The sequence below is a fragment of the Mobula birostris genome, chromosome 6, assembly GCF_030028105.1.
Source record: "Mobula birostris isolate sMobBir1 chromosome 6, sMobBir1.hap1, whole genome shotgun sequence".
In the NCBI taxonomy this organism is placed as follows: Eukaryota; Metazoa; Chordata; class Chondrichthyes; order Myliobatiformes; family Myliobatidae; genus Mobula; species Mobula birostris.
In genome coordinates this window covers 46,845,369-46,858,077 of record NC_092375.1, presented here as the reverse complement: position 1 = coordinate 46,858,077, position 12,709 = coordinate 46,845,369, and the positions used below count along the sequence as shown (strand labels likewise).

At 38.2% G+C, this 12,709-nt stretch overlaps 1 protein-coding gene across 7 annotated transcripts in view; it reads right to left on the bottom strand.

The window, feature by feature from the left end:
* Positions 1 to 12,662, bottom strand: part of dcaf6 (ddb1 and cul4 associated factor 6) — a 175,882-nt gene extending 163,220 nt beyond the window's left edge. For 4 of the 7 annotated variants that reach the window (XM_072260403.1, XM_072260405.1, XM_072260409.1 and 1 more), the window contains exon 1: positions 12,340 to 12,661. In XM_072260403.1, coding sequence (XP_072116504.1) covers positions 12,340 to 12,427 — 88 coding nt within the window. In that variant the 5' untranslated portion in view covers positions 12,428 to 12,661. Of the gene's footprint in view, positions 1 to 12,339 lie in introns of all 7 variants that reach the window. The other 3 variants (XM_072260404.1, XM_072260406.1, XM_072260408.1) reach the window with 1 other exon arrangement.
* Between the last annotated feature and the right edge of the window lie 47 nt (positions 12,663 to 12,709).

Genomic DNA, 12,709 nt, shown 5'->3' with positions numbered 1-12,709 from the left:
TGGAGCTAAGAGCTGGAAAGTTGATTGGCAAAAGGGATACGAGAGGATCATGGGACAGGAGGCCTAAGGAGAAAGAAAGGGGGAGGGGTGAAGCCCAAAGGATGGGCAAGTAGTGAGAGGGACAAAGGGAGAAAAAGGAGAGAAAAAGAATATATATATATAAAAAAAATAAATAATGGATGGGGTACAAGGGGGAGGAGGGGCATTAACAGAAGTTAGAGAAGTCAATGTTCATGCCATCAGGTTGGAGGCTACCCAGACCGAATATAAGGTTCCTCCAACCTGAGTGTGGCTTCATCTTAACAGTAGAGGAGGCCGTGGATAGACATATCAGAATGGGAATGGGACATGGAATTAAAATGTGTGGCCACTGGGAGATCCTGCTTTCTCTGGCGGACAGAGCATAGGTGTTCAGTGAAACGATCTCCAAGTCTGCACCGGGTCTCGCCAATATATCATTTATCACATATTTTTGCCTCTGTAACACTTCCATCCTCAGCTCATACAATACATTCATGATCTTTCCTCAACATTTCCACCATATCCAAGATCACACCTGGCCTCTTTTGACCTCTTTCAGTCAGCTACATCAGTGCATCTGTGTTACAGCTTCACTTTTTGTACAATTATTAGTTAATTTAGAATACAAATGGTCAAGAATTGACCAATTATATTCAATTGTATGAGTGGTCAGGTGTTGGATCTCACAATGGGTGAGCATTTCGGAGACAGTGACCGCAGCTCCCTGACCTTTGCCATGGCCTTCATTCGACAGGGATAGGAGCAGGCGATATGGGAAAGTAATTGCGGGGGGGGGGGGAATTATCATGCGAGTAATCAGGAACTTGGGAATAGATGTACTCAGGGAAATGCACAATGGAAATGTGGTTGTTGTTTAGAGTGCACTTGCATTGGGGTTTGGATAGGTTTGTCCCATTTAGGAACGGAAAGGATGGTAGTGTGAAGGGACTATCACTGACAAAGATGTGGAACATCTAGTCAAGAGGAAACTAGAAGCTCACTTAAGGTTTAGGAAACAAGGATCAGCCAGGGCTTTAGAGAGTTACAAGGTAGTCAGGAAGAACCGAAGACTAAATTTAGGAGAGTTAGAAAGGGTATGAGAAGGCTTTGGTGAGCAGGATTAAGAAACCCTAAGGCATTCTACACGTACATAAAGAACAGGAGAGTAACTAGAGTGAGTGCAAAACCAATCAGGATTGGAAGCTGGAGGAAAGGATATTGGTAGGGGATGGAGGGAAGATATCAAAGGGATTTTTTAAAATATATATACACACATACAAAGAGTGGTGAATGTGTGTAACACCATGCCAGGGTGGTGGTAGAGGCAGATACATTAGGGGCAATTAAGAAACTCTTAGATAGGCACATGGATGCTAGGAAAATGGAGGGCTACGTAGGGGGGAGTTGCTAGATCAGGGGTTCCGAACCTGTTTTATGCCATGGACCAACATCATTAGACAAGAACTCCATGGACCCCAGTTGGGAACCCCTGGATTAGATTGATCTTAAGAGTAGGTAAGAAGGTTGGCACAACATTGTGGGCTACAAGGCCTGTAATGTCCTGTAGTTTTCTATGTAAAAATTATGATTTCCCTATTGCCTGAGTAGTATAATAAGAATTGTTTCCAACAAATAATCTGTTCACTGCTTATCTGAGAATACTACAGTTAAAACAACTATTAATTCAGTCTAGACATTTGTCAATAACCTTTCATCTAACTAACCATAACACTATCATTCACCCCATTTCTTTTCTCAAAACTTACTCCACTCTCTTCTCACCAATTCTCTTTCAAGGTTGTTTGCCTGAATTGTTAGCTTTATATTTCTCATCATAGATGCTGCCTGACTTGTTGAACAATAATAATTTATTATAATAAATACAATAACCAAAGTAATGTGTTTGCCAGTGATAAATGTTGATATAGTTATCAGCTAAACTCCACATAGGAAGCGTTTATTCTACAAGATTTTTAAAAATATGAGATAAAAAAAAAGAGCCCATCCAATACAATGAAACATGCATTCCACAAAGTAAAAATAAGTGAAAATGGTCTTGGCCCAAAACGTCGACTATTTACTCTTTTCTATAGATGCTGCCTGGCCTGCTAAGTTCATCCAGCATTTTGTGTGTGTTGCTTGAAAATAGTTAATGATGTTCGTAAATGATTAAAAAGAAACTAGAAACAGTGGGAGGTCAAACAATCTTTAATTACGTCAGGTACAGTTTTGAAACAGTTGGTTGTATTGGTCTATCTGCTTGTTCATTTTTTAAAAATCAAAACACTTGTGTCTATATTTAACTTTGTAAAATATACTTACACTGCATCATTTCATTCCTATATTTAGATGATACCCTTCATCGTCATTTATCTTATTGCATTACAAATCTAGGTGCAGTGATGATACCACAACATGGTATCAGAATCTGTCATACACTTCCTCTTTTTCTCAAAATACACCTTTTCAAATGCTGGTTTCAAAATTTTGCTGTTGTAGTTATATAGATGTGTAATGTATACATTAGATTTCACATATTCATTGTTATTTATTTAAAAAATAAGGTAGAGGACAGCAAACTGCATTTATATTTATCATTATCCAAAAACACATCAGCTGAGCAGTTCTGAAAATTGTCACACTCATCTAAACTATGTTTTTAGCACAAACTTTAGTTAAGCCTCTCTTGTTTGCAATGCTTAGGCATACATACTATTTTTGCAAGGTCCTGCTTCGTAATATTCACTTCAATATTCCCCATCCAAATTGAGGCCCTCCGTGTGTGGTGGGGTCAGCCATGAACATTGAGTCCCAACTGTCTATGTGAAACACAAATCAGCATGCAAGCCAGGGCAATACCATATATGTAACAGGCTCTCCCTCTCTACATAGCAAATGAATCCAAATGAACAGCAGAGACAGATATAGTTTGGTACCAGTTTGTCACAGGAGTTGCCAGTCAGCATTTCACTGAACATAGGACTGTCTTATGGACTCCATCTTCGGATTTTTCCTCAGGGCTTAGTCCTGAAGCCTTCCCTATGATTAGATATAGCTGCAAGGCAGCAGAGGCTTGAGATCAGAGTTTTTCTTCTCTTAGACGAGTTGCCAACCACTCCTGATGAACCTCATCTGCCCAAAGCAACTGGTTTTAAGGCGCCAGTAACCCGCCTTTGCTCCTTCTCCTGCAAGTAGAAATGGTTCCACTGGGCTCAGTGGCTGAGCCACCTGTGAAGGCCAGGAGCTGGACTTGGTTGTCAGAGGCTATTTGAGACAGGTGCCCTCGGAAGTATTTGATAGGTAATGGGAGCTTATCCCCACTACCACCGGCAGCTTAATAACTTTAAGGAACTATCTGAAAAGTACTTTGAAATCAAAATAATTTTTGGTCTACCATAGGCTTTCTTTCTTGCCCATCACCCCTAAAAGAACTCAAATTTTTTTAAAAGTTTCTCAAATTCTGTTATCTATTTACTGACTTCACAGATATGAAACTAGTAATTGAAATATTTACAGATGCAATTTGAAAGTATATTATAACCCTATTGTCCTCATTGGGTAAACTTTGCAGGAAATTGAAACATACAAAAGATTGCATCAAGGCAGTACATGATGCTGAAACTGGAAAAGAAAATGCACCTAATAAGGTTCTATGCTAGAAAGAATAGATTAAATTATTAGGCAACAGTGGAGACCGCTATAAGGCAAGATCCTTAAAAACAGAAAAAAGTTGATCAGAATGCTTAGCAAATGGTTAAAAATCTAGAAACTGTAGAGAACAAAACATATAAGCTTTCATGAGCCAGAATAATTAAAATTTTACCATCACACAAAAAGAAATCTTGTTTAAAGTACTCCTAATATGTATCTAAAGAGGTACAATACAAGGAAAAGAGGGAGGAGGAGTGCAGGGTTATAGAACAATTCCACCAATACCTATTAAACCACATCTGGAATACTGCATTCAGTACTGCATCTAAGGAAGAATATGTAGTCAGGCAGTCATTGGACAGATTTATTTTGGAAATCTTAACTTAAAAATGAGAGATTCTACAAATTGGGTATCTTTACATAGAACATATTGAAGTTGGCTGAGAAATGATTTAGAGTTTTTAAAAAGTACAATGGGAGATTGATAGGGCATTAGAAACTTTTCACTGGTTGATAAAAATTCAGGACTGAAGACCTGGTGCTTAAAATTGCTTTACCAATTTTTTTGTAATGTCAAAATAGCGTGTTGAGTCACCTAAATGTGTCCTTAGACATATAAAATTGAGATCTTCAATTATTAGGTACCCAGAAAACATTGTCAAGCTTCTCTAACACTGCATTTTCAGGTTGCTGTACTTTATTGATGAAGTTTTTGCAGCTTCAACATTTAGTCCAGCAGCTGTGAGCTGAGCACCCAACGTCACACAATGCAGACAGCTCTCCTCCAGATACAGGACTTTGGTATTTTAGAAATAGACACACTTATGATGGCAGGAGGTGAGTGACAGCTGAAGAACAGTATCCAGAGCAAAATTACTTTCTGTCCAAGGGCAACACAGAAATCCTCTGGGTCCACACCAGACAACCCACCCTGCAAAAACTCATTTCAGGGAGGTAGCACCATCAATTTGCGGGAGACTCCCAGAATTTCCGGGAGAAGTGGGATGCCTGCAATAGAGTAGCTCCTTAGCAGCTAGCCAGCTAGTTTAAATAACATTAGCTATGCTAATGAACAAATGACACCTGTTAAACTCACCTCAACATGTCTTTTACATTTTAATCCACTATGGGCAATAGAAAAGTCACTGTTGCAAACAGTGCAGCAAACAACACTGTCATTATTTTTGACCCCTATTAGGCAGGGGTACACTTTAGTGTAGTCTGGGGTGACGTACATTTTATATTTTCTTTTTTTGGAACACTTTGCCATGGCGCGCGCGCTCGCGCTCTCTCTTGTGGTCGCTCCCGTGCTCATTCTCTCTCTCGCACGCATGCTCTCTCACTCTCGTGGTCTCTCTCGCACTCGCTCGCGCTCTCTTGTTCTCTCTCTCACTCTCTCAAAAAAATTGATTTCCGGGACATCATATATAATACGTGGGCATCAGGGAGCCACTATTAATATGCAGGAGACTCCCAGAACTTCCGGGAGAGGAGGGATATCTGCCTCATACACAAGGTTGCCAGGGAGATCACTGTAGGGTGTTAAACAGCCCATGAGTGCTTGTACTTTTGTGAAACTGCTAATTGAACACAGATCTACATATTCAAAACACAGAATGTGCAAACATTTAAGGATTCCAAAACAAAATATTTAAAGAAAGAGAATTATAAATATAATTTTACGTCTAACAAATTCTTAATTGCAGATAGGTATTATGTACTAAGAAATCAAAAGCATTAATGCAAATATATGGATGTTTGTAAATGAAAAAATATTTACTACTTAAAAGTTCAAAGATGAATTTTAATGAAAAGATTTCATACTATACATGTTGCATTTCAAAAACAGCACAACATATATTTGTACGCTAAGTACTCCATCTGTTGTACAACTTTCAAATCCCCGGAGATGATCAAACAAGGACCATTAGACCATGGTAATTCATGTAAAATAAACTGGAGATCCTGATACGTCATGGAGACCAATCTGTTCTACTGACAACTATAACCTAAAATAAAAGCAGAGGCGTTTGGCTTCAAGGCACACTGCATTCCATTCCTTCGTTAGGTTCCATTTTAGTTCATAAGAGACACTGGCCTATTTATGGAAAATGATTTTTGTAGTTCACATAACCAAGTACATTGGGAAATAATTTAAATTTACTGGTTATTTTCGATGGTGGAGTTCTTTATTTCTAATATTACTAGTTAGTATCCATTGAAGGAGAAGCATGAAGTCCAATGTGATGGTAAATATGAGAAAATGATATTTGAAATGAAGTACAGTTTATGTGATGACTTAGGAGACCAAAATGCTTTAAAAGATTAGGGAAGTAAGGTCAGGTGCAAGGATTTACTAGTCTGGAGAATAATGGATGAGTGACAAAAGGAACTTCAGAATTCCTGGCTAAGAGAAATTAATAACTGTCTATAAATCAGTAAGTAGATAAATGACTGGATGAATACTGGAGGATTGAGTACTAAAAAAATGAATGCAGTTGATGAAGTAGTTAGCATGAGGCGAGTGAGTAAAGGGATTAAGGGATTAGTAATTTGCATTAATCATTCAAATTCTCTATTCTAACCAGTATCATTCCATTGCCTCACTGCTCACCAGTCTACAGAAACATTTGTTTTGAGTTCTCTCCTGATAATCATCCCGATCCACTCTCTTCTTCTAGAATCCTACTAAATCTATACGAGTTCTTGGAGATTGGACATATGCCAAGTGAAGTTAATTTTTTTTCTGCCAAATTGCAAGGAGAGACAGGAACTAAAAAGATTGATCTTGTACAGCCATTTTTTAGGCCTTAATCCTGGGCATCACGGTAGCATAATGATTAGCGTAATGCTATTGCAGTTCAGGGCATTTTAGAGTTTGGAGTTCAATTCCAGCACCATTCCATAAGTAGTCTCCATATGCCCCCCACCCCCACTCCCCCCACAGTGGAAAGCATGGGTTTTCCCTGGGTGCTCCAGTTTCCTCCCATAGTCCAAAGATATACTGGATAGGTTAATTGGTCATTATGAATTGTCCTAAAATTAGGTTAGGGTTAATCGGCATTGTGGGGTTGCTGGGGCAGCATGGTTCAAAGGCCAAAGGACCTACCGCATGCTGTATCAGTAAATAAATAAAATTTCTACCCCAAGAAACTCACACCACAGGACATATCCAAACCCACCCCCCCAAATGCAAAATTTAGAACCAGAGCACAGTGTCAAAATTTGCTTAAAAGGAACACACTATTGACATCAGGAGACTTGAGCGGACAGCTCCAGAATTCATTGAAGGCTGCTCATTTACTTTCCAAACCCTAGAGAATGTGCAATAAACAGGGAATCATTTTCCTACCATTCTATGGGTGGCTCAAGAAAGAATGACACTGCTGGAAGCACTCTGCACAAAAGGTGTAGTTATCCCGAAGGACTAAATGACTGAATAAGGAAATTAAGGGCAAAAGTCAGAGGTGTTAGTGAAGAGAAATGGCTGCAGCAGCTCTCTGCCATATCTTTCAAATTACTGCTCAACCCAGCATCAGAGAGGTCACCCAAACACCCAAGTACAGTATACATAAAAACATGATTTAATCTACTTTGATTTCAGTGAGAAACAGATGCCATCTCCAGCATTGAGATTTGCCAGCTTTGCTGGCTTCTCACAAATGCCAGAAGCCATTAACTACACTCAAAGTGCTCTTAATGGGATCTTATAAAGAACACTGATCTTTTCATCAACAGGAAAGGATCCTGACTTCCTCAGTGTACCATCGCTGTGGATCACAAAAAGAACTTTTTCCAGAGAGAATGCCATGTTTCTAGAGCAGACATGACTACCTCACACTTAAAGGACATGAATGCTGGATACATTTAACAGCCAACACTGGCTGTGGGAGTGGAAACTGCAGAGAAAGAGCCAATTCTCTTCCTACCTTAATTCTGACATGTCAGAATTTACCGCTTTTCATAAATGCTTGCTGATCTTCAGGGTATATCCATTTGTTTGATATTTCTAACAACTTCACATCTCAGTTACTAACATGTTCTTTTTGATTAGTTTTCCTTCATCTTGCTACCCTCATTTTATTAAATATAGCATTGTGTCATCTAGGCAATCATGATTTCAGTCCTAAAACAAGCATGTCCTTTACTCCCTCCATCCCCCTCCATCTCTAAACTTAAATCAAACTGTACTTTAATGTTTCTAATTCTGGTTACCGACCTGAAATGTTAAATCTGTTTCTGTCGAGTATATAGTTACCTGGCCTGCTCAGTATTTCCAGCTTCTTCTATTTTATTTCAGATTTCCGCATTACAATTTTACTTGCCTGCCAATTGCTTATAAAGTTTGCGACAGCACTTCAGCACACCTTTAACGTGTCACCTTAAAGAATTAAGAACTCCACATAAGATAATTTTATGATCTCCATTTTGTGGATGTGAACACAGATGTGCAGATCACTGTGACATATCTCGTAAAGACATGAAATTTCTTCCCAAATTGCTACATTCTAGGGGATTACCACTCTTGGAGGAGGTTAGAGTTGTCATGCTCTTTGTGAATGCTGTGGCAGGTCTTAGTTCTCCTGATAAACAGGATTTTCCTCCTGGCATACATCTCATTGATGATGATATGCATGCTCTATCTCCTTCTCCCTTGCAGTCTCCAGATCCACTACAGAAGCCAAATTATGTACTGAAGTTAGCTAATTTTTTTTTGCAAAGATCCAATTTGTATTAATGATAAACACATTCAACTTTTAATAAATCAAATACAGATGCTATCTAATTTCTAATCAAATTACATCTGTATTTGGTGGACTAAACCTGTTAAAGTGTGTTCAAGAATGGAGGGATCTACTCTCCTAAACTCTCCCTCTTTTGTCCATCTTCCCTCCTTTAAAATGCTTCAAAAATGTTACCTATTAGATCATGTCTTTGATCACCGACTTCGTCATTTTAGGTTTCAATTTCATATTTGATAATTCCTTTGTAATGTTTCTTTGGAGATTTTGCTACATGAATAGAAATAGAACAAAGAAAATGAAAGTTGCTCTTTCAAAGTGATACCACAGTAGCGTAGCAGTTAGTGCGATGCTGTTACAGCTCATTGCTTTCTGGAGTTCAGGGTTCAATTCTGGTGCCTTCTGTAAGAAGTCTCTATACATAATACCCATGGAAGGTGTGGATTTTTCCTGGGTGCTCCAGTTTCCTCCCACAGTCCAAAGACATACAGGGTAGGCAAATTGGTTATTGCAACTTGTCCTAAGGTTAGTGCTCATTGTGGTCTTTGGGTTGCTGGGACAGCATGGCTTGAAGGGCTGGAAGGCCCTACTCTACACTGTATCTCTAAATAATGATGAGTGGCCTATGACTTAAATACACATAACGATCTTTGTTCCCCATTTGATTGGGCTTTAGTCTACAAAAATATGTTAAACTTAGAACATGTTAATAACTTGTTCAGTTTCACTGACATTTACAGAAGAGTGATTCGATTATTACCTACACTCGACATGTGCTTCCTACGTTCACTCCCAAATTACTTGACTCTAGGCCTAGTCCAAGGCTTTCCAAACAGCAGAAAGTTTCTCTCTTCCTACACTATCAGTTTTCTGCAATCTCTTGCAAGATGTAATCAAACAGCTCATAATGTTCAGATTCCATGAATACAAGCCTGGCTATTATGTTCATACATCATAGTTTATCCCTTGAGAAGACAGGTATAGATCAGACATTTATCCAGCATTCCCTTCAAGGCCAATACATAGGATAATCTTTACAAAACTCAAATCCATTTATCTTTTAAAACGGGTCTAAGTAAAATATGTTTTAGAAGTCCATATAAATAACATGCATGGATATTCCATTGTCAATTATTAAGTTACCTCTTTGCAACTTTCGATTCAGGTTACCCTTAATAAATAGACTCTCCAGTCAGTGGAAAAATAATCAATATCATTTGTCATTCTATTTTACGATGGCTGTTAGGCTGAACTACCTATAATTTCTGCACATTTCCTTCAAGTTTGTTGTCACTCCATTGTTTTTTAACCTCAATTTCCCTAACCTCAAGAGAACATTGGAAGAAGTAAATGGTGACAGCATTTAAGGTCAGATCTGTAAATGTATCAAAGACTAAATACAAATAGATCAGATTTGGAAGAAGGGAAAGAGGAAAGGAGTTTGTGGACCCTTTGTTTTTAGGGAAAGCCACAGAGGAACTGCTGAAGATGTGTTAGTAAAGATAGGAGAGATAGTCATGCTTGACTTGATGCAGAATAAAAGAAGATTTTTAAATAAGTTGAAATTTACAAATCGCATAGGTCTGTATATCAGACACGACAGCATTATTGGAGTCAAAAATACAAATTAGTTTCTCAGTGGAACAATACAGATGCACACAAAACTGACACAATGAAAATGAAAGTAGCTGCACAGTGAAGAAACTCAGATCATCCAAGTGGGATCAGCTTCTACCTGAATGCTAAAAATCAACAACAATCATTTATAATGCAACAAACAGTGTTTATAATGTATCTTTTGTATGATAAGATATGCAAAAATGTCTCATGGAATTGCTTTCTAACAAAATTGAACCATAATAGGTCATCAACAAATGCTAGTTAATATGGCAATTTTTAAGTAGTGTTTTTAAAGAGACACACACACACACACACACACACACACACACACACACACACACACACACAGAGTTAGGGAAAACAACAAATTCCAAACAGGGGCTTGGTTGTGAATGGCAAAATAATTAAAATAGAGCACAAATAAGATTCAGATTTCTAAATGGACATTGAACCCATGAACATTACCTCACTACCTTTATATTGCACTAATTTTTAAAAATCCATACATATACACATAATGTAACTCAGTTTTTTTCTTACTATATTTATTATGTTTTCATTGCACTACTGCCATAAAGTTAACAAATTTCATGACATATGCCAGTAATATTAAATCTGATTCTGATTCTAAAGGAACTGAGATCTTGAAGGATTATGGATCTGGAAATTAAGGAGTTTGGGAATGGAGAGAAAGGCCTTGGCAGAACTTGAGAATAAGGAAAAGTATTTTAACATTGAAACATTGTCTACTAGACAAATGATATCGATCCACAGCAAAAGGTGATTGATGAACCGTTCTTGGCATGAATTAGGATACAGTCAGTTCTGGATGAGCTTGGAGTAAAGGCTGGTCTAAAAAGATTTGCTACTGTCAAGTCTAGATTTAAAGGTATGGATGAAAAATTCAGCAGCAGGTGACACAGAAGTGGTGTCAGACTAGGCAGATTCCATCGGAATTGAATCATTTTGTTTGGATGGGCTGCAGCTTCATCCAGCCAACTAAACATCTTAAAAAGTCAAACAATGCTTTAGTCCCACTACAAATTCCATATATGAACCACCAAATACATGCTTTCTACCAACCACTATCTTGAATCCAACAGACTGGAGTTCCAGGAGCTTAATCAAACTCAAACTTAACTTTCACAGACCTCACAGAGCTACTAATTCCAGTACTTTTACTATGACTCAACAGTACTTTAAGTTGTTTTTTATGTCATTGCAACTATGTAATTCTTCTAATAGGCTCAACAGCAGTCAAGTATAATGTAATATTCCACAGGTTGACTAACATCGTAATGAGATATAGACACTCATGAAATGGGGATTTCGTCAAATTACAATAAGTAATTACGATGAATGAACGAGAAGTCCAACTGTATGAACAAAACGTGGCGATTTGACCAAGTAGTTGCCAAAGGAACAATAAAAATAGTTAACAGAAATTTGTTTCCTAATTCAAAGTCATGCTTTACACAAATAATATACAGATAATAATAAAATAATTATTTTATCTTTGGTTAAAATTTCCCACATAATACAAAGAGACGAAGAAATTAACATTTATATGAATTTGAAATTGTCTGAAGGGCTCAAGTATAATCTGGTGGTGTGGAGAAGGGGCGCCACAAAACAATAAAACCCTCTACATCTCGATTACTGACAAAAAGAAGTTGTTCTCAAGATAAATATCCACGAATGCCCCAGGCTAAAATGCTTTCCGGAAAATGTTTCATTTCGGAAACGTTGTCATCTAGTTATTATTGCGTCAATTGTTTATCAACAACTTATGGTAGGGTGTATTAAAGCGAATTGTTTTAAACAGTAAATTAAACAAATAAAATGGTGGGAAAGTTGTACTGTATAATAAAACTCACGGAACTACCACAGCAAAGTATCGGATAAAGACAAGACCTTTTTTGCCACTAGAAAACAAACTAAATGCTCATTTCACATCACGTATATCCTATTAACAATTAATATTTACATTACTATCTGAAGAACCATCCCAGATTATGCTTTATTTAAATAAAATAAACTCCACTAGGCGTATTGCATTCAGGACATTGGTAATCCCGGAATTATCAGTACCCCATGGGAGAAAAGGTCTGTGCGTCACATACAGAAATTGTATTTAAATTGTGAATGTTTCCATCTCCGAAAATGTAGGCATAATTTTGGGTTAATCAATTGTACATTCGGTATTGTAGAACGCAGTGGCTAAACTCGACCAAAACAGGATCAGACTGGTGACAGAAGGCGGTTTAGTTGGAGCTGAGCTACTCGCCAGTCAGACACTTCTTACCTAAATAGGACAAGCGAATTAGCCGGGGATCCTCCAGCCCCAGCGAGCGCTTCCTTACATCCCACACCAGGTTTGTGGGACGTGACATCCTGCCTCTCCCACAGTTATTACAATCTATTAACCGTTCCGAGCCTCCGTCATTGTCCAATCGACGGATACTGGCGTATGAGTTACAGACACAATAAAACGAACCGCTGACGAACTAGCGGGGAATTGTTTCACGTCGTTATTTTCATGCTAGCGACTACCGTCAGGTCAGCTTGAAGCGAATTGTTGGCCGGCCGCTTGTCAGCGATAGGCCTGACAACCTATAAACATCGCGATATCTCGTTCAAAAAAAACAGAGGCAAGGCTGGGCCTCCTCTCCCTT